The sequence below is a fragment of the Zerene cesonia genome, chromosome Z, assembly GCF_012273895.1.
Source record: "Zerene cesonia ecotype Mississippi chromosome Z, Zerene_cesonia_1.1, whole genome shotgun sequence".
Taxonomy (NCBI): Eukaryota; Metazoa; Arthropoda; class Insecta; order Lepidoptera; family Pieridae; genus Zerene; species Zerene cesonia.
In genome coordinates, this window is record NC_052122.1 from 3,084,280 (window position 1) to 3,107,948 (window position 23,669).

The following is a 23,669-nucleotide window of genomic DNA, read 5'->3' on the forward strand; positions in this document are numbered from 1 at the left end:
AGTAATAAATGTTATTTGCAGTTAACAATTTTCTTTTTTCTTTATTACAATATTTATGGCAAGACTAGGTATATACCGGTGGGCGTGTCTTATCGAAAGCACCCATAGCGATCTTGAAACCAGCCCCCTCGCCAATGAGCACGTTCTCTTTGGGGACGCGCACGTCCTCGAATGTGATGCCGCGAGTGTCAGAAGCACGCTGGCCCATGTTTTGTTCCTGATCAATGACAAAACAAACACAAAAACAATAAATATACTAATATAGTCATCATCATAATAATCGACACGCACTTTGGAAGCCGCCCCCTCCCACTTGTACGCAAAACTATTTTCCCTGTTGTATGCTAACCTCAGTGGAGCAGTAAAAACATTTATGTAAGAATATTTCCAAAATGGTATAGATTACATTTACATTTCACATTACAAATTTGTATGAGACGTCCCAGCTCCGCTAGGGTGTCAAGATTCCTATTTAATCCTAAGGGAGCAGCACTTAATCGGGATAAAAAGTATACCTTCAAGTCAGCTCATATACTCTGTCTGTATACGAAATTTCATCAATATCCGCGTGTTTCAGCGTGATTGACGGACACACATCCAAACCTTTGATGATTTTTTGATTTTAGAAAACATGCTAATAATCAAGATAACAATCAAATAAACTAAAGAGAACATAATGGGTCATAATATAAAGAGGGTTTAACCTGTATATGTTCAGGGGGCGTAATTAATATCTCTTGTTATATAACTTACCTTACGCCCCGGGTTCACTCCAGCCCACTCCCTCTCCACGATGAAACCAGTAAAGGCCTTGCTAGCCGGGCATTTGGGATCTGGGTTGGTTCTAGCCAATACGAAGTACCTTTAACAATAGAATTAGTAATTAGATTAATATGTAAATCATTAGATACATATATACATTTCTTCAACAAAAATTAGTAAAATTAAATATTAGTAGTAAGTATGATAAATGGGACAAGAAGAGAATGTTTGGGAGATTATTTTCTTATGGCTCTATGTAACATAATAAAAAAATTAGTAAATTTCCAGACAATCTAACTATTCGCCCCAGCTGTGCCCGGACAGTTTTTTATCGTAATTGAAATAATATAAACTATACCATCTTTTAAGTAGGATAAATCTGGATATAGTGTGAGTCCATCGCGGACAAACAGCGTGTCACGCAATTTATATGTATTAAGGTATATATTACAGTGCTAAATCAATAAGCTAATGTCAGAATTTACTTTTTTTTTTATGTCACAGTCGGCAATGGAGCTGGTGGGACGCCTGATGGTAAGCGCTACCACCGCCCATGAACATTTGTAGAGGCGTAAAGTCGATTACAGACCTTACGCCTCTACAAATGGATTTCCGACTTTAAATTGGGAAGGGATTAAGAAAGGATTGGCGAGAGGAATAAAGGAAAGGACTGGGAAGGGGAAGGAAAAGGATATGGGCCTCCGGCTCCCCCACTCACCGAACGAAACACAGCAGAATGCTATTTCACGCCGGTCTTCTGTGGGGGTGTGGTACTTCCCCGGTGCGAGCTGGCCCAATTCGTGCCGAAGCGTGCTCGACTACCACATACTAAACTTCCATCAATTGATTTCTCTTATCATTACCAAACCTAAAAGTCTCGTTTCTCCTACCAGTTAGCAACCCCTCCGTTGGTGATCCACATCTTTTGCCCATTCAGAATCCATTCGTCACCCTTTTTCTCAGCTTTGGTCTTAACGCCGGCTACATCAGAACCTGCACCGGGCTCTGTCACGCAGTACGCCTGTTTATAAAATAGTTCATTAAGAAATATCCAAACATTTTTATTTTTTTATGTTATAGTAGGCAACTGAGTCGCCTGGTGGTTCGCCTGATGGTAAGCGATCACCGACGCTCATGAACATTTGCAGAGGTAGTGCTGCGGATGCGCAGCGTAAAGGGTAGCCTGCTTTAAGGGGTAAGATAAGGGTAAGGGAGAAGGAAAGGATTGACGACTGGAAAAACGGAATGGACTGGGATGGGTGGGGAAAAGGAAATATATTATATTCATAAAGTACAACCGGATATCATTTGATATTTCCGACTAACTTACGACTGGTGAGAAATAGACAGTGTGGGTAAATTCTGCTAGACGACTAGTGATATAGCTCTCTCATTTTTCCATCCTGGAATTAGCACTGCTTTAGGACGTCACGGAAACTCTCCAGAATATTGGAAAACGTATCCTTTTCTAGTAGTTGGAGTTAGTTCGATATTTTAAAACCAGTTCAGTATTTTTGTAGTGTGACAATATTCACATTCTTACGAACTTATCTAAAAGATGAGAAAGAGACAAATGAAACAATCAAATGCATCACCATGCAATGATACCTTTTAAAAATCGGAGAAAAGTCGTTGAACATATGATGAAAAAATAAAATGTTCAGACATAAAATAAAAATTTAAGAGCACGATTTTTACATGACCAATTACATGAATTTGAAATATTACTTACAGCTACAAGTGGTTCTTCAATCAACCTTCCGAGGTATTTCTTCTGCTGTTCCTTATTACCAGCAATAATAACGGGTGTTTGCTGAAAATTATTTATTTGTTTTAGCTCAAATTCCCTTTCTTATTTGATAAATAATCTCTTAACAATTGCATGCATCATTTACTATAACTACATGATTAAAAAAAAACAAAGAACTAGTGTCCAATACATAAATATAAAAAATTTCATTTACAAAAAATAAAGCTACATTGTATTACTATAAAATTAGTACGTAAGTACAATTAACAACATACGTAAATTAAATAACATACGTAATAATATTTAAGAAAGACATAACATTACGTCATATGTCGACGAATAAACAGTTGGAAACATTATTCTTTACTCATATTTTTTCCATTTAAAAGGAAGATTACTGCACTGATTGAAGCGAAACTAGTCTTTCTCAAATTATACAACGAGTAATATACATTACGTAATTCCTTAAAGAAGCTTATTTAATCTCTTTACAAAATCGACTTTAGCCATTAAGAATCTTTATTTCACAGTCTTTTGTTGTTTATATTTGTAACGACCTACATCTTGAAATTTCTCGAATATACATTCAATCATTCTAATAACAGTGAATAGGACATACATAGACGTATTTAAGGAATCACGTGCCATATACCATCACCAGTAGCATGCCATGCATCCCATGGAAGCAGGATAAACCATCACAAATCCCCAGTCCTCATGGAGCTCTACTCTTGGACACAAGCTGCAATCATCACAATGACTTAACAGTTAAAGCAGAAACGTTTTAACTAAATGTGTTTCTCACAACAACATTACACTATTATTTACCCAGCAATCACTGAAATTTATCGTGTTTAAATTGAATATTTTACTGGACAACTTTTTGTGACTTAGCGTGCGCCAATCTGTTGCAAAATATTATTCAATCAGTTAGTAAAATTAAGGTTCACCATGCATTCCATTAGTTAACAATCCGTATGGGTAACTCACACCAAGACCACTGGCCTCCATCGCGGTCATAATACCAGTACACCCGAACGCTAACTCTTCCCCAACCAAACACCCTTCAAAGACTCCCATGTTTAAGCCACCTGTGGAAGTTAGGGAGTTGTGAAGCCATGTCATGTGTATGTATGAATGCTATGACAATATTGCAGTCTCGGGTCTCACTCCATTCGACTCCAATTAACAAGGCGAATGGACGTAGGAATACTGTGGTGCTCATAAAACACATGAAAAATACAATACAATTTCAAAGGTTTCAGCTAGACACTGCGCCAGTTTTCCTCACCCTAGCGGGCCATCGTTACAGCAATCTTAAGTTTCTAATAATAAAGTAAATTCTGTTTTGTGTAACCCCTCCCTAATACCTTATTGAATACTCATCCTCCGATGCTTGATGGGTATCCCTTTTTTAGCAATCAGTTGGCATTTCATTTTCAGACTGTTACCAATTAAATTTAACTCATAGTGATGTAAACGTCAGACGTATATAGACATATTTTTGGAAGAAAAAATAACTTAAATTAAAATAGACGCATTTTAGTATCTCAAACTTTAGAACATATTTAGATATCGATTTTAAATTTAATTTAGCTGAAAACCGATACTACTTAATCAGCTGTAGAAAACAGAAACATCACATTGCCATTCTAATTAATTTAGTCACGACATTACTGTTTAACCTATAATCAAGCTTAGAAAAATATTATAAAACATGTTTTTATTTACAGTAAGTACCAATTCTCTTTTTTCATAATGCATTCGTGAGAAGTACCGATAAATAAGATAAGCGAATAAGTATAAGATAGTTTGCTTGATATAAACGTTATGTGTATAAGACTTTTAACAGTGATTTTAAAAAATATTTTCGTATTATGTTTTGTTTCGTGTTATTGCTGCGATTGACAAATACATTATTATATTTAAGTGGGAAATATAATTATTTTACTCAAGGCTTTTTTTTACTCAAATATAATTATTTTTATCGTATTATTGTTCATTATTATTTTAATTAATTACGTTTTTTTCTACAATAGAAAATTTTATTTTAATTCTAAATCTGGTACAAGTACCTATATAAATTTAAGCAAAGGAAATTGATATCAATTAAGATGTCGATTAAGATGTTTTTCAATTAAAAATAAAGATCTAGTTTAAAAAAATCTAGCAGTATATATGTATAAATAGAATAACACTGAACAAGTACTTATTCAAGAATACTGAGTAACATTAGTGTGTAAAAGAAGTCATAGCCTCATTCCATTGGATATAATAGCATAAACTTGATGTGATTTACGTTATAATTACTGCTCATTGTTTAAATATACAAGAAAATTTACTTCTATTAACGAAGGAACACGACAAGTACTAGGGCTCCCATTAAATTTCTCCTCCTCGTCTCTATTCATTTTAGTACATTAATATACCTCTTATTGTCCCAGAATTAATGCTGTTCCTCAACAAGATACGACACTAGTAAAGCAAGCAACGTTATCAGTGATATGTAATGTTAATATACATTGACATACTGCACCAGATTGGACATCACAAGTTTCATAGTTTTACCATACACGGTAGGTATAACGTCGTTAAATACAACTCACTCCTAGTCCCGTTCCCCCGACCGCTGTTACAATGCCAGTACAACCAAACGCTAATTCCTCACCGATGATACACTCGTCGAAAACACCAAAATTTCCCAGGCCCCCTGAAATTTTTGCTAACTTTTATACCAACCGCTGATTTGTTTGGGTGCGTTTTGATTTATATGGCTCACATGTTGAGGAGCTTCACTTAATGGTATGGTATGTTGTAAATAAAAATTTAAAAAATAAATGAAAAATAAAGTAACATTCGGAATATTTCTAGCATATCCACTCATGTTATTAAAGAAAACGTGGACAATAGCATAATATAATCCGAGTCTATTTTATTGTTGCTTTTAATTATTTCAAAGTTTAAACCAAACTAAGCGACTTTGCAATTCTCAACGTCCCGACGTGAAGAAGAAAAGACTTTAAACAAACCTAACGTTCTAGAAAAGTCTCCGTCTCAATTCGTAAGAAATACTTTCACGGGTTAATGAGTGTAATAAAATATTGCTGATGATATGGCTATACTAAAATGAAAACCGCATGCCACTCCAGCCTCACTCGTCAAACGTAAGAGCAGTTAGGCTCACTCCAACTTCGGTGATATATATGGCAGCCATAATTCCTGAACAGCCGAAAGCTACTTCTTCGCAAACCATACAACTCTCCAGAACGCCTAAACCTAATCCGCCTGTAATCGATACTCATGATTATATAAACGACTCTATGCCTGTTTCACGACTGTTAGTTGAAGATATACAAGGCGTCTGATACATGTTGGGGTTGGAATCAAGGAATAGACGCACGATGTAACAGCTTTTCCTAGTTAGTATTAAAATTAAAGGAATTAAATTTACGGATGCTCCATGAAAACAAAAAGGGATTATTACCAAATATGTGCAAAGAATGTAGTAACCACCAATAGTCGTTCAGTATTTCTATGACAAAGTATTCTCCGTCGCTTTTAGGTGGATTTTAATCAGTTTACTTTCCTTGGACATGATTGGATAAGAGATTAATTGTGCTACGAATTTAATGACTTACACCTATATTGGACGTAAGTAACGAGGCTTTTATGCCCGCACATCCGTACGCCATTTCTTCGGTAACCAGACAAACGTCAAAAACACCTAGCTCTAATCCCCCTGCAAATTATTATCTAGACTTCTTTCTATTCAAAAGGAACGAAATAACTAACAAGCACTTGATAGTTTAATTAACTTGAAAACTACCTTGTTAATTATTTTTCCTTAATACATTATTACACAAGATTTCCATAAGGAATGATAATTGTTTTTAAATTGATATGTCGTAGCCTAACTAAAGACTTCTAGATCGTTCGAGAATCAACATTAACAATAGCATTACCGCAATGTTCAGGAACATGGCCGTTCATTAGGCCGACCTCCCACGCCTTCTTTACAATGGGCCAAGGGTACTCCCCACTCTTGTCGTATTGCGCGGCGACAGGTATGATCTCTTCCCTCGTGAACTTGCGCGCCAAGTCCTGCAGGGCTTTTTGCTCATCGTTCAATTCTGAAAAGATGATCCAGTTGTACAGAGTTTAATGTATATAATCGCAGATATTGGAGCACGGATTACGAAAAATAATAGGTACTTTGTGTGGCACGCAGACGAGAAGGCGTTTCATCTTATAATCAAGAAATATGCTGTCATTAAATATCTACAACGATAGTATCCTACATACTCGTACAAGTGGTCTTGGACTAGAACAGAAAAGGCAATATCACTACATAGTATAAAGCAAAGTCTCTGTCTATGTCCCTATAATATATGCTTAAATCTTTAAAACTACCCTACGGATTTTTATGTTTTTTTTTTTTATAAATAAGAGTTTTTCAAGAGGAAGGTTTTTGAATTACGCGTGCGAAATTCGCAGGCATAACCTAGTAATATATATATAAAGCAATAACGCAAACATTTTGACCCTGACTTCTGTGTAAGTGAAAGAATTTCAGAAAGCAGATTCTGAGCAGAATGGGCGTCAATCTCCTGTCAAAATACTACTCTTAAACGTACAGTACAACTTTGTATATCGGGACACACATTTTCATCAGAGAAAATAAGAATAACAACGCACTTGGATTTATTATGCCAGACAAATTGTGTATTATTAATAAATAAATCTTATAAATCTTATACAGATACAATTCAAATCAATTTTGTTCCTGTGTGCCTGGCCATCTCTATATTATTACTTCAAGGTAAAAGTTTTATAATAAGAATGTAAAAGAGTAAAGCAGAATAAGTTTTTGGCGAACCTACTGACCTTTTTTACGTTATTTTTATTGTTCAAATTATTGTAGATATGAGAAACGGGTACACTAGTATTAGCATTTTTGATTAGGGTTATGGGGGATCGTTCTATACGTTTATTCCATGCTTGGAGGACGGATACAAACATAATTAGCTCATACCAAGCAAATTACTTCTTTGAAAACCTCAGTGGTATAATGTCTTAACGGTGAGCATTAATTTCAATGCAATATTTATCTGTAAAGGTTAGACTATTGAGCCTTTGATTGCAACTTAAAATTCATTTTTTGTCACTACTTTAGTAATTGGAAAAAAATTTACATAACTTCTTGCTCTTGTAGGATACTGACCTCGATTGTTTACAATTCATTTACTACTGATATTTGTAATAAAATTTGTACAAATGTATTTACAACAAGTTTCCATCTTTTCAATTGACATTTACTTATTTCCATAGGTTGTATACCTACTTCCAAAAAAGGTGAACAACCTGTGCCATTCATATCTTGTTTATCAAAAACAGGTCTGTTATCATATGTGATACAATAGTATTTTCGTTGAACATAGTAATATAAATACAAAATATATAGGTAAATAAAATAGCTATTACAAAACACGACAACGTTTAATATTATCAAAGTAATAGTAATTTTATAATACCGATATGATAAAATATAAAAATAAAGTAACCCCACTCTATAGATAAATATTAATATATCTTTTCAATTACTGCTGTTATCACAAATAAATAGCTATCTCAGAAGTACTAAAATGAACCTTTGGACCGAATTTTGTGTTTGTGGGTTGGGCAATTTGTTATAGGAGGGGATTAGCCTGTAATGTAGGTATGCATGCTGAAAGGTTCATTCATTCACTTTTTTAAACTTTACGGCAGACTTTTTATAATCTGTGCTTATGATATGACACCTTGACGGATACCAAAGAGTTAATTGCTGGTTCATGTAATGCTATGTATACCAATACTTACCACAAATTCAATATTATTGATTTTGGGATTGGGTGGTGGAGGTTCACTTCATTCTCCTCAATTATTATTAAAGCGGACTTATTAGTATCCATAGTATACAGTGACAAAATTAAAGATTGACATAACGTTCAGCACAAGCATAGTGAAACTATCCAGATTGTTAATTCTTGTATTGCTCTAATAGACGGAATCCTTATTTATTGGGTGGAACCATTTGTTAAGAGAAGAAAAATAATTTTACTCTAGCAAATTTGTATATGCAATTAAAAAAAAAGAATGCACAAGCATGATACCATGAACTCCATTCAGTTTACTCATTTTCCATTTTCAATTGTTTTGAAAAGCAAAATTAAAATAAAACGAGAACAAAATATTGCAAAGAAATAATAGAAAAATGAACATTATTTTTTATAAATAACAGTTTTGTTTTGACTATGATAACAGTTATAGCATATCTTTTTAAAATTTCATGTTCAAATAAATATTAATAATATATAATATTATTCCCTTGACAATTTTTGGCATTATATACATATGTGTTTTAGGCACATCCATTCGCAACAGCTAACATGAGGCTAACTTACACATGAAAATATTTCATGTTAATAATACCTTGTAAAAATGTGATGAAATAAATTTTAAAACATTTAAGTACAATACAGTTTACCACTTAAATTAGAAGACTATCTAATCCAAACTAATTATTGTAATATTATGCAGTATGCTACAAATGAAAGTTAATTAAGAAAATTAGTGTTGGCCAGACACAAATGAGAATTCAGAGATTTTATTCTTCATATAGATTTTAATAATTTTGTGATATGTAATATTGTCTACAAAATAATTTTTGAGCTATGTATATCATAGCTAATGTTTTTCTTTTATGTATGTAGTATATTTATGTAAATATGTATGTACATTTCATTAGCACGCCCTACAGCCAAAACTGTAGGATGTATAACGATTTTTAACATATTATGAGGTGTTGTTGTATGACAGTGATATGGGCTATATAAATTTACAAAATGGCGCCCATAAATTTAAAAACGGTGGGAACAGTAGTCTTGTTACTTTTCTAGCACTATGGAAAGTTAGCAGTCGGCTTCTTTGTTGGTTGATGTGAGATTTCATATGATACTTACACCACTGGCAGAATTGCGCAGAGCAAAATTTCCATTAAATAAAAATAAAATAATGAATTGAACAATTAAAAAAAACACAAGCATTGAAAGTGAATGGTAATTGTTGTGCAACTTCTACACACTATTTATAAAAGAGGCTTATAACTTAATAGCTGTTCAAGCAAGTTATATAACTAGCAAATGAGTTTTTGTTATGACATCTTTTGGTAGGATGTTAATAATAAATAATAATAGCAACTGTATATCCAAATTAATTACTGATACGAAAGTACTGGTTTTAAGTATGTTCTAAATCTAGTAAAAAAAAATCTTCGCAATGTGTAAATTTTCGCTCATGCATTTTAGGTCTTTTTCATTAAAAAGGAATTAATACACATGTATATTAACCTCAAACACAACACATTCCTTATATTTTATTTAAATTTGTTCGAAAACAACTACAACAGTCTGCTGCTTTTCCGATTATCTTATAAAATACTTTGTCCGTTAGTTACATACATTGTATTAATTAAGTTTTAACTATCATAAGAATGATATGATGATAAAATAAAACCATAAAACAATGGAAAAGTTTTTTTACATATTCATGTGAATAACAGGATACTGTAAGCATTAAAACAAAATATGGTAGATATACAAAGCTATGTAATTTAGATAATTTTGAGTGACATAATAAGCACATGAGGATGATAACAATTAATTTACAAAAAAGTTTTCATATTATATAAAAAAATGTATATGTATAAACTAGCTGCGCCCTGTGGTTTCACCTGCTTAAGTCCGTACTCCAAAGGAATATGGGAATAAAAAGTTGCCTATATGTTATTCCAATTGTTCAGCTGTCTACGTACCAAATTTTATAGCAATCGCTTCAGTAATTTTTGCATAAAAGAGCAACAAACACACACACATCCTTTTGCATTTATAATATTAGTAGGAATGATTATACTTTTGAAATCATCAATAACTTACCAAAGCACATGCCAGAAGTTGGAATAGGCTTTGCAGCAGCTCCATTTGGTACTGTGGTTGATAGCTTACGGTAGATGGGCCTACTTGCCCGGACAACCTGTAATAAAAATAAAAAAGACACCAATGGGTTACTGAATATTCATTTACTTTCGTATGTTAATGTGAGAAAAACGTGAATTATTTATACATTTGATGATTAAGCAAATTTTAGGGAGAGATTGAAAATATTCTACTGCAAGATAAATAAAAAAAAATAAACAATAAAATAAGAGGATGACACTGGCCTTGTTTACTTAGTTTGTTTAAATAGTTAACTTTTGCATTTAATACGTTCATGATACTTATTGTAAGTGTTCGATCAAACTTCGATAAGTATATGGAAATCGCAAATTGAACTTTGGACTTTTGCAATCAAAATTAACCGTAACAAGATATAAGTAAAACGAAGTGATAATTAAAACGTATTGTACGTATTTATACGTTATAAGAACTTAAAAAAATTGTTGCATTAGTTATATTGATGATTGATGAGAAATATTTAAACTTTTGAAAAAAGTATGTTGCTAAAGTTATCTGTATTCGTAGGGAATTTGTAAGATCTCAAAACTTACCTGGGTTATAGGATTCATCTTGATAAAATAAATTTATATAACAATGTTTGCAGACAGTACGTTGGACTTTGTATCGATGAATTATTTGTGTGTATGTACACGTCTAACAACGTGAAAGTTTAACACAGAACTGTCACAGACTAACAAGTACAACTTGTTACAGTGAAATGTCAAATGTAAATTTCATCTTTGGTCTGACCACAGAGTAAGTAATATAATAAATACGTAATAGCGACGTAAAAACAGAAATTTTACTATGTACCTACTTCTTCTTCTTCTTCTTGTCTTTGACATTCCCAATCTCAACGGTGACGGATTCTGCTATATGCAGTGATAATATGTAGATCAAGATTCGTATTTTATTTCAATGACTACTGTTGATTTCTTGTTCTGTGCTGAGGAAAATCACGGCTAAGATTGAACACTTCAAACGCAAAGTATGTACCTACATATTTGAAACATTGTAATTTTAGCATACCACAGAGTAACTTATATACGTGGACTTGTGGACTGTAGAGTGATTAATGAACGATGACCATACGATGACAGTCACGAGCTTAGAGTATAAATAAGCAAGCTTTAGAGCGTACAACACTAAATATGAACTCAAAGATCAACTAGGACCCTGTAAAGTAGTATTTTATCGGTACAAATAATAATATATAGCGTTATTTTGTAAATTATGTTCTTAAAGCCGTTAACGATATAACACATTCTTCAGCAACCGCTATACAGAAATAATTTGGTATCAAATGTACGTGCTGTGGTGCAAAAACATGTAGATATAAGAATAAAGTAACTAATACGTAAGAGATGTAATGTTATGACAACGAAACGGCAAATTTTAAATAAAAACAGTCTTTTTTTTCAATAAACATTTTTAAATTATTTGTTACAATTATTATGAAACTAGAAAATCAATGCGTTACGTAAATGTCATAACTCCAACTATCGATATTTTCCTGTCTTGAATAGATCGTCACTATCAAAGTTTCTTTCCACAGATAAGTATCTACAACAAATCTGATTACGATTCACACAAAGGGAAGAGGTGACACCCGCGTTCTATAGTTTGCTTATATTATGGCTTATATTGTATACCCTAAGGTCACGGGAGACCTTCAAATCTTTCAATGGATTCAGAAATTATCTACATATGGATTCGAGATCGTTTTACTTAATAAATTTCTGTTTATTCACAAGCAAAATACGAGAAAGTAAAGTGCAACAGAAAGTTTGGAAAAGAAAGACTGTCGTAACGAAATATTCGTTAAAAGATTAAAATTTCAATTCCTTATTATTCTAACCGGTGCTGTAAATTTATCCCTAACAAATTTAAGGCTATTTATAGAAATCAACTAGTATAAGTATTTAAATAAATTAATTTTTATGTAACTAAATGCAATTCAGCCAGAAATCATCCTAATTTCTGTATTTAGGTTGCTAGCTAGCTGGTTTGTATTTCGCCTTCCTGGTATGAAATCAGTGACGACTAAATTAAGAATATTAGTGTAAACTCAGTATAAGCGCAAAAGAGCTAGGAAAGGTATTTCACGTTTATAAAATTATTATTTTATTTAACTGATCACATGCTAATAAATTTTATATTTTATATATAACATGGTACTTGAATATTTAATTCGATACCTACTAAGAAAAGCGGAGTTGCTAAGTACTTCTAGGTATTTTAAAATGGAATAAATAACAAACCTTAGTGATTCTGTCATTCCATAGTTTGTAGTCGTTGATGGCGGCTTTGAGTGATACCTACATACATTGAAGTCTGAATCTAAAATTCAGGAAACGTTTCATTGGCCCTAACAACAATTAGACCGTTGTTCGCGAATTCAAGAACTGTATTTTAAAACCATGTTGTAATATCCTCGTCGTATAAAATTTAATACGACTTGTGACCCTCTAATTTATCTAGCGACATGATTAAATAAATGGGCGTTCAGAACAGTATATTTTGTTGGTGGTCCGAATTACAATGTAGTTATGTGTGTCAGTATTTTGGATTTGATAGTGAAGAAATGCGAATTGTTCGTTTGCGGGGCATTTAAACATCAGTAATCGTGTAGATGTTGGTCGGTATGTGGCACAACTGCAAAAACAAACTGTGTTATGAATGAGGAGGCTCTTCTAGCACGGGCTTCCGAGGAGCGGGAGCGTATCTTCCAAAGATACGAAAGGGGCAGAGAGAATCTCGTCGGTCAAATAGACCCGTGGGAGGACCCAGAGTTTGAAGACTACCACAAAACTGATAGGTAAAATATATTGTAGCTGCAATTAAATATACATTTTATTTTATGCTAATCAGGTGACATGTATTGCTTGTATGAGTAAAACAGAATTTGCTTTAATCGTTGTTCAAGATCCTTGTTTACAAAGAAGTAGGTTTAAAGAGAAGAATAGAGTAGTACATGAAAATATTGAACTTGCGAATTTTGTATCAATTGAAGTGTCAAAAAATTGAACTTGCGAATTTTGTATCAATTGAAGTGATTCAACTTTTCATCACCTATTTGTGAAATGTATTTTAAAGATGAACTCTGGTTAACTGATAGAAATAATTAATTCATGGTCACACTACCAAAATTTTATTTTGAACGGTTGCTCCTGTATTAATTATTTAAATTGGTTCACATTAATAATATTTATATTCAATTAAATTGTTTTTAAAATATGAAACACACATTATATAGTTCTTGTAAAGAACCACTGCCTTGTGAAACATGTGTATGATCAATGCATGTTAAGTAGAAAAACTTGTTTTGGTATATTTAAAGAGAAAGTGGCTTTCATAGCACAGATGTGTCATGGATTTTTGCTCACTTTCAACATTTGCAATTTTAATAAATATGTAAAATAAGGGCTTAGTTGTCTCTTTTTGTGATAACAAAAAAAAAAGTTCTATCATTGATTGAAGTTATATGCGGCATTATATATTTTATCTATATTTATGGCAAATGCAAGAATGGTTGTTATTTTCTATTTAGGTCAGGAATTTGTAACTTATAATTCCTAGGTATTTTTTTTTTTCAATTATAATAGTATTTTAATTTTTTTCAAAATGGTGACATAAACAAATCCGGTACACAGATTCTCTAAATTCAAGATGAACTAATTGAAAATATTGATTATAGCCTTTAGAATTAATAATATATATTTTTTTAATTTAAATTAATATTTTTAATTATTATCTATCCTCTACCAAGTGTATTGTTTATATTATTGCAATGGAATATCTATTTTTATTCTCTCTTTTTTATACTGTATATATTTACTAACTATGTTGCAAAGTGAGAATTATGTCCAGGCAAAGCCTTAAATTACATCCAGATCAGTATGAGAAAGACGAAATAGCTACTCAGTACCATTCCTGACTTATAGGTCATGTCAGTCAATTTTCACAACTTCTTTTATAGACACTATAGTTATAAAGTAAATCTATTACAATTGAAATTTGTTGACAAACAAAGACTTACCATCATTTTGATGGTTGTTATAATACTTCTAGTAAGAGAATATGACAATTTATTACATGAGGAAATTTTGATTGGCATCACTAAAATAAATTTCTGTTTCACTGATTGAGAAATGAAATGCCAATTAGCAAATGATTACACCAGTTTGTTTGCTGTGTGTTTTTATTTGAGATTACGCTTGGCATGTACATAGTGTTATCAAAAAATGTGTATATGGCCCTCTGCGAATGTGTTAATTTAGCGACAAAAGCATATATCTGGCGATTTCAACTGGTTAGAACCTGTCAAAATATTTGCTATTGCTTATTTGGTTAGTAATTAGTTGGGTAATGTTAAGTAAAAAAATATGCATGTTGATAAAAATAAAACTGTATAATTTTCGTGTTTTTTGATTAATTTACAGAAAATGCTTCACTCACATAAATGTCTTTTATTAGATTTGTGATTTATCTTCAGGTATGGGTTTATCCACGATGAGCGGCTGCCGCAGAAAACGGCGCCGCAAAAGATCAACGTTGAAGTTGAGAGAGAAAAAAAATGGGTCAAGATGCTCGGCTCATGGGACTCTCCCACAACAAAAGAAAAGCTACATAGAAGAATTTATAAAGGCATTCCAAATTCATTAAGGATTAAGATATGGTGCAAACTGTTAGATGTTAACCGAATAAAGTCTGAGAATCTCGGGAAATACCAAGAGATGTTGAAATTGGCGAAGACATGGTCGACAGATGTCAGACAGATAGATTCAGATGTAAATAGGCAGTTTCGTGAACACCAATTTTACCGCGAGAGATATTCAGAGAAGCAATGTTCACTGTTCAATGTTTTGTGTGCTTACAGCATGTACAATTCTGAAGTAGGTTATTGCCAAGGCATGTCGGGCTTAGCCGGGGTTCTGCTCATGTATATGGACGAAGAGGATGCGTTTTGGGCTTTAGCGATATTACTCTCTGATAAGAAATATGCCATGCACGGGCTGTATATTGAAGGATTCCCAAAATTAACAAGGTTCCTTGAGCATCACGATAAAATACTCACAAAGTTCATGCCTAAGCTCAAGTTTCATTTTGACAAGTATGGCCTAGATGCCATATTGTACTCTCTCAAATGGTATTTTGTATGTTTTGTTGAACGTGTTCCATTCAGTCTTTGTTTGCGAGTATGGGATATATATTTACTAGATGGAGAGCGTGTAATAACAGCAATGGCATATACTATTCTTAAACTCCATAAAAAAGCCATAATGAAGTTGAATGATATGGATCTTATTGTTAATTATATCCAGGTTAGTTTTAATATAACCATTGAAATCTAAATACATATAACAAGTACATATGTATTCACATTTGACACTACTTCCTCTAAATGTTAACGAATCTGTCCATAGTTTGCTATCAAAGTGTTTTTAATCTTTTGAATTTGCTTTTATATACATTGACTAATGTTAAAAGATTGTAGTTTGATAAATTTTAAACAGCCTATTATAGATTATTCTTGAAAACTAATTCCAATTTTTTTTTAATTAAATGATGTGTGACTATGGCATGTAACTTTCAAATTGTTTCAGGTTAAATTGCATAAGGATTTTGGTTACGAGGACGACGTCGTTATATACAACCTAGAGAGATCGATGGATGAGTTGAAACGGGCAAAGCTCGATTATCCTGGGCCTCCACCCCCAGTGGAGTTGCCTAAGAGACAGTTAGGAATGTTCGTGGAACCAGATAAGAAGTCCAAGATTGGCCAGAGGGCTGAGAACTTCTCAGATGCTGAAAAACAAGCTAGAGCTACAGTGATTTTAAGGTAGTGTAATATAGTTGTATGGCTCATTAACACATGGTGCAAAAAACTACTTGTATGATGATTTCTATGATACAAGTATAAGTCATAATTAAACTTGACTATAGACAAAATTCTGTAACAATTCGCACACATAACACCATTTATGATTGTAAAATATAAAATTTAAGTGTACTTTAGCATTCCATAATCACGTTTCACATGATATATTTTTTATATTAATTCCCAAATATTCACATTTCAGGCGCGAAAAGGCGGCCATAGATCTGCAGGAGCTTCGCGTATCGCAGAGCGACACGGTGTCAGGTAATTTGGATACGTCACCGCCCACATCGAGGACCACCTCCGATGAAAGCTTAGGCTCTGATCGGTTCACACACCTGTGAACCAGTCCGCACTGTGGTGACACGTTTGATTTTACTGCCTGATAGTTTAGCTAGATAATTTTTGTATTTTACAACTAAGGTCTAGACTGTATTGCCTGATAGTTTAACTAGGTAATCATATATTTTACATAGAGAGGTCAAGGTCGCTTATAGATATTATCACTATATACTATGAAACCAAATCGCTTTCCGCCGTCTGCCTTTATGTACGCTTGGATCTTAAACCGACACAACGGATTTTGATGGGGGTTTTTTAAAGATAGAGTGATTAAAGAGGAAGGATTTTGTATGCATTATTGCACCTTTGCCAAGTCGGTGGGTTTTAATATCAAAAGAGTTATGTTGTAATGTATGAAGGTAGGTTAATATCCTTAATAGTTTATCCTGAAAACCCTAAATTGAAACGAAATTTAATGTAATAAATGTAGTTTTTAAAAAATATATAGGTACATATTATTATTCATAGAAAAAAGAATTGGTCATGTTTGGAAAATATTAAAGAAGTATATTGGTGCAATATATAGGATTCTAGTATTGAAAGAAACAATGATATAGATACATGAAATATACGATAACGTAATCTATTTAAAGAAATATATAGAATAATCTATTAGCAATATACATATATTATGATATAGTACATTTGCATACATACATTATACATTTATTATTAACGATAAAAATGCGCTGGGTTTGTGTATATAGTTACACATTTTGTTTTATAAAGCATTTACTGTGAATCTCATAATTCATTATTTATGCTTGTTAATGCTTAATCTACAGGGAGCTTTGATATTTTATTGATATCAAATATTTTCAATTCATAAACTGCCGTTTAGTCACTGTAAAACTCAGATTTAAAAAACATGGCTTACATAATTATTATTCATTATTTTCGATTAAACGTACAAAAATGATGCAACGATTAGCAACTGGAGTCTAGATATACGTTAACCAGCGGTTAGTTGATACATAACCGACGTTTAAGTCACGAATTTATTTAGTTCTAATATAAAATGTGTCATCACAGGCGGACGAATGCTTTTTAATTTTTTTTTTTGTTTTGTAGTTATTAAGTAGTGCGAATTATGCGTGCGAAACATACGTTGGTTTTAGAGTAATCATTATGCATGGTTTAAATTGTTATTTATTAATTTTATTGTAGGTTTAAAGGTATGTGCAGTGTTTTAGTGCAATTTCTTAATTATATTAACCTCATCCATGTATTAACAGCATTGTTAGATCGATTCGTATATGATCGACCGAAAAGTACAAATTAATTCATATATTTGTTTACGATTGTTGTATGAAAATCGTCTATATGAAAATAGTTGGTTATCAATATAGCATTATCGCACAGCGGTTACTGTTAATTATTATTCTTCATTCGTCATAAACAATGTTGAAATTGTATTTTGATATATGTTTGACGTTAGGCTAAAATTGGTATTAACTTTGTTATACTACGAACGCGGTAGTATGAGAAATATTTAAAAACTATATTTCTTTCATATTAGTTTTAGATATTTGATAACTTTTCATTATATTTTAATGAGGCCTTAAATCAAAAACTTCGTAAGTTACTAGATACTGCGGTTTTGTTTGCATGCACGTGATTAACATTTAAATCATTGTTGACGAATATTGACAGTTGAAAGGGGTATATATTTTCATTTTATTAGAAGTAAACGTTTAAAGTTTATTCTATTTTGGATTATCTTAAGAGCGCTTGACACATTTCTTGGTTTCACATTTATCGGGGTCAAGATGGGAGGCCACTTCGCTTTTAAAACGTAAAGTAATTTTTTTTTTTTTAGTGTATAAACTGCCGAGTAGTTAATCGTTTTTATACACACGATATGATATATTCATTTCTTTTAAATTCTTGTGACAGACGTTTTTTTTTTTTTTTTTTTTTTTATGTCACAGTCGGCAATGGAGCTGGTGGGACGCCTGATGGTAAGCGCTACCACCGCCCATGAACATTTGTAGAGACGTAAAGTCGATTACAGACCTTACGCCTCTACAAATGGATTGCCGACTTTAAATTGGGAAGGGATTAAGAAAGGATTTGCGAGAGGAATAGAGGAAAGGACTGGGAAGGGGAAGGAAAAGGATATGGGCCTCCGGCTCCCCCACTCACCGAACGAAACACAGCAGAATGCTATTTCACGCCGGTCTTCTGTGGGGGTGTGGTACTTCCCCGGTGCGAGCTGGCCCAATTCGTGCCGAAGCGTGCTCGACTACCACATATAAAGACGTTTTACGTAGACGTTTTATATTCTATAAAAATTTCGCAGTTTAAGGGGATTTACTGCAAAGTCTATTAAACACCGTACTTTGGTTAATTATCGTGGGATTTTAGACACATATAGTTTTATTAATACTCATAGAATAAAAATAGAAAGTTTTCTTTTTATAAACATAATATTATACTACTTTTGTTTTGCCCTTCCCGCATGTATGATCGAACATATCTGTATAGCAGGGTCCATTAAATATTAGTTTCAAACGTTTATCGTAAAATTGATAGGGCATGCTGAGATTTGTTCCTGATAAACATACACAGCGTAGCGTGTGTGTCATTGATTGAACACATAGCACTTTAGTCGAGCAGGCTTTTAGAGACGCTGTTAAAATATATGTAATTTTACATAATAGTTCTAGATGATGAGAGTATTTGTAGATGTAATTGAATTAGGATGTTTTCGTCCAATATACAGGTTATAGTTGCGATAAATGCATGGCCGTATTGTTTCTAGTTCAAGACTGAGTTCCATTTCACTTCCACGGGTGGATTTATGTCGCAATGATTCTTGATGAGTCACCAATTATATCTCATTTCTACTCTCGCTCTGGCTTGCCAAAAATATTTTTAATGTGTTCGTAATAACAATTAAGTAAGCATTTAACGTTTGCACACACTTATATCGTTTTCCTAATCGGTGCTATATGTCCATTTTTAATCATTACTGTCTATTACATTTTCTTTCTTTTTTTTTAATAAAATAAATTTTAAAATAAGAGCCATTTACATCTTGCCAATTTCTTAGACTTTTCTAAGATCCAAAGAGAACTAACTCTGTATATGTTATTGTTTATTTCTAATTGTTTTGGATATGGTTAACATTGAAAAGAAAAATATGAATTATTATAATAATATCATCACGTTAGTAATTGACTGACACATATACTAAATATTTATCACAAATAAAAAAATATGTTAATGAAAACATATATAAGGTTACATATAAGTTAAATATTTACGTATTCTCAGAAAGCCATTAGTCGTTAATAACAAACAAACCTTAATCATAGGCATAAGTGTAGATCTATTATATGTAAATAATTTTAATTGTTCAGTATTAGCGGATCATGCGATGCGTACTCAGTATGTGAAGCTAATGGCTTAATGTACAATAAGGATCGTGATAAAATACGCTTCACGAGCGGGAGCTTACCGTGACATCTTATAGCATTAATTCCAGTGTAGGAAAGAGACGGCTAAACGACCTACGTAGCTCCGTCTCTTTCCCACACAGGAATGCACTGCCTCGAGACGTCACGGTACTGCCAGAGTCTGGTCACAAATCTTGCGTGATTCGCAGGCATATGCAACAAATGTGATTCTTATGTTGCTTCCCTGATCCGTTCTGTTCTCACTTCATTCATACACCTGGTTTATTCATTACTATATAGTTGTATACGCACTAGCATGGTTTGGGCGGTACGGAGGTGGGTTTATGTCATAATTAACAACTGTTCTACTAATTACAGTTATAAGATTTATTTAACCTGCGTGTTCTTACTAACAAGGACTCCTTGGCTCTTGAATGTTATACGCATCAATTTCTTCCCACTCGCACATTTTTAATCTAATGCAAGCTCTTTTGTATGAAAATCTCTGCTCCTCAATCTCCCCTAGTACATTAGTTGTATCACATAAACCCACCCCTAATATCGTCTTTCTTTTATTGTAATGCATTCTTTTTTTTTAGTTTTAAGAGTTATTGAACGTACCTTTTGGAATTAGGTTTTAATAAAATATTGATACTACATATGCAATTTTATTCATATTTTAACAGTGTAGTGTAAAATTAACTCAACTTTCAATAATATTCGTGGAGTCGTAGTCAAGTGCTAGTTCTTAAATACGTGAATATCTTTTACGTGCGCTGTCTCTAAAGTTTGATGTCTGTTCGCAGATTGTAAAAATGACGAGGCCCTCCCTCTCCACACTTCCCAAGCTTCCATGAACATTATCCTGGGTTCCCCATCCGAAAATCCTTCTATTAAATTCGACGATTATCCAAGTTATTTAATAAAAAAACGAGAACGAAAAGTGCAAAATAAACGGAAACGGCAACATTAGTGAATAATAATTAATAATTAAATATATATACGTTATGAGCAGAGATTTTTATTTAAAACGAAATTTTTGCATGTGCGCTTACAGCACAGTTTTCGCTTAAAAGTGTGTGTGTGGCGGAAGAAGCGAGGTGAGTAATCTATGTTTTGCATGTACGTTGCATCATCATTATGCTTATTGTTACAGTGTTATTATGGATATATGTCCAATTTTGCATATCGGATTATTTTAATCATCAAACCATACTTTACATAACACGGAGCAAAGACATCAATATTTCGCATTAAACATGTTTTAAAGTTATCGTCATATAGTTTCGAGTTGGACACCATAGAGGTTGTCGCCGCGACATATATCCATAGCGCAGCACCGATAGCCGATATAGTAGTTGTACCCGGTGCGGATGTTCACAGAACATAGTGGGGTAGCGGGCGCGCGTTGCGAGGACTCCGCGTCGGCGCTCGGCTCGCGGCGCTCGCTCGCCGACACGAGCGTCACGAGCACGGCCGACCTGAGCGTGTTCTCGAGCGGGCGGTCGCACGCGCCGGACAACTCGCTCGATACGCACAGCAACATCAGCGACGACGGCACTGGGTCAGATGGGTGAGATGTTTTCTGTAGTGCTAGTACGTAGCTGGCGGGCGGAGCGGAGCGCCGCCGTCTATGGATGTGTTCGAATTTCGAAATCGATTCGAACGTTTTCGATTTTTTGAATATGGAATATTGGAATGTTACTCATATTATTGTCGTTTATGAATAAGGGCTTCGAAATAGGGTTGTTATAACGCGAAAATAAATGTTTTGTTACTGTTATTGTTACTAGACTTAAAATGAGGAAAGCATGACTTCTAGAGTCATGTGGATTTTTTTCTAAATTCCGATGAATACATATAACAACATATAACAATTACTATCCATTTGTTATTATATAACACATATAATAACAAATGGATAGTAATTGTGATCAGTATCGTCAACTATAAATGTACAGTATTTATAGATTATAGCCTTAATAAAGCGAATCGGAATACAGATTAAGGCCAATAGCCATGATCATTTAACAAAACAGAATATTTGTTGGTCTATATAAAAATTATAAAATATAAATTTTCGTATGATTCCTTTCTTACATGATTTTGCTCCGCTCCGCCTTGATGGTGAAATACCTGATATGCCATTTTCCCATTAGACTATGACACTTATGTACAATGTTAAATCAAAACTACGTTTGAAATAATTTAATAACGTATACATTTTGTTCAGGTGTTCTCTTTTGATACCAAAAATGCGGTACAGAAGTGTCGGAATCTAAATGCAGCTTTACACTTTTTAAATTAACAGTACTTCTGTATACATGCTGAGGGGAAACGGTATGAGTATATTCCCCTACTCCCTTTAGCACTCTTATAACCTATTTAGTAACTACGAGTAGATGCTATTAGGAGGGTGGATGTTTTGTAGCGTTTCTTTTTATTTGTATCACATAACATACGATTAATCACGAAGTGAAAACAAAACTTGAAAATACAAATTATTTAATGTTATTGACGACTATTGTGTGAGGGCCTTGTAACGGTTCCTACTACGTATTTAATTCAAGGTAACTAACTTGGTTCGGTTTATGATTATGGTTGTAATTCATGGATTATTGCAACGGAGAGAGAAGGTCCGTTTATTATGTAAACGATTGTCGTGGTCGTTCATTTTGATAAACATCAAGGGATATTAACAAGATCATTGTATACAATTTCTTTTATGGATAATACTTACTTGCTATTTTATTTTTTTAACATTACTACTTTTACTACTTTACAACATTAACTACTTATGCCGTCCTATAAGTACGCTCGAGTTACGCACTGACCTTTATTACGTAGAATATTTATTGTGTGGGTTTGTCACTGAGTACCTAATTCACGTTTTATAGTATGCACAAATTCACAGAAATGCTCACATTTGTGAAAAGATAATGTCCAAAAGTATTACAGGCTATGGAATGGATGATGTCATGAATGGCGATGGTCTAATTTATATAGTGTATTACATAGTATAAAACAAAGTCGCAATCTCTGTCCCTATTAGTCCAAGAAAATGGGTAGGGTAAATGCGAATTTGAGATTAAAACTTGAATTTTTGATATAATTTACTTTGAGGAATCTAAAAACGAACTGTGCAAGTTTTTTTTAAATTCACCACCGAGAAGGGGCGAAAAAAAATAAATCAAGTCGTTTTTTTGAAATTTTGGCGAAACCGTAAGTGTTAGAAAAAAAAGTTTTAAATAAAATTTGTAGAGCGTAAAATTTTACACAAAAATGTTTCTATGACTTTTTTTCCTAAAATTGAAATTAACTGAGATAGGGTAGTTGGAAGCTAGGGGATGATAACTGCAACTTTAAAAAATCATAACTTATTGAAAAATTAAACTTTGATCCTAGAGAAAAAATTTTTTTTTTCTATTGTTTATAACAAAATTATAACAATTTGAAATTTTCATTTTCAAATTAAATCAAGTTAAACCGATATAGATATA

At 33.0% G+C, this 23,669-nt stretch overlaps 2 protein-coding genes across 5 annotated transcripts in view; one reads left to right on the plus strand and one right to left on the minus strand.

The window, feature by feature from the left end:
* Window positions 1–11,251, minus strand: part of LOC119835431 (probable medium-chain specific acyl-CoA dehydrogenase, mitochondrial) — a 14,347-nt gene extending 3,096 nt beyond the window's left edge. The window contains exons 1-8 of one of the 3 annotated variants that reach the window (XM_038360226.1): window positions 11,097–11,251; window positions 10,486–10,582; window positions 6,475–6,642; window positions 5,119–5,222; window positions 2,495–2,575; window positions 1,653–1,783; window positions 754–862; window positions 77–217 (exon numbers count right to left, since the gene is read on the minus strand). In XM_038360226.1, coding sequence (XP_038216154.1) covers window positions 77–217; window positions 754–862; window positions 1,653–1,783; window positions 2,495–2,575; window positions 5,119–5,222; window positions 6,475–6,642; window positions 10,486–10,582; window positions 11,097–11,114 — 849 coding nt within the window. In that variant the 5' untranslated portion in view covers window positions 11,115–11,251. Of the gene's footprint in view, window positions 1–76; window positions 218–753; window positions 863–1,652; window positions 1,784–2,494; window positions 2,576–3,502; window positions 3,604–5,118; window positions 5,223–6,150; window positions 6,252–6,474; window positions 6,643–10,485; window positions 10,583–11,096 lie in introns of all 3 variants that reach the window. The other 2 variants (XM_038360228.1, XM_038360227.1) reach the window with 2 other exon arrangements.
* Window positions 11,252–13,220: 1,969 nt separating this feature from the next.
* The window catches only part of LOC119835424 (USP6 N-terminal-like protein), a 16,433-nt gene continuing 5,984 nt past the window's right edge, over window positions 13,221–23,669 (plus strand). The window contains exons 1-5 of one of the 2 annotated variants that reach the window (XM_038360214.1): window positions 13,221–13,363; window positions 15,041–15,869; window positions 16,152–16,387; window positions 16,629–16,690; window positions 21,553–21,742. In XM_038360214.1, the coding sequence (XP_038216142.1) occupies window positions 13,221–13,363; window positions 15,041–15,869; window positions 16,152–16,387; window positions 16,629–16,690; window positions 21,553–21,742 (1,460 nt within the window). The remainder of the gene's footprint in view (window positions 13,364–15,040; window positions 15,870–16,151; window positions 16,388–16,628; window positions 16,691–21,552; window positions 21,743–23,669) is intronic. The other variant, XM_038360215.1, reaches the window with a different exon arrangement.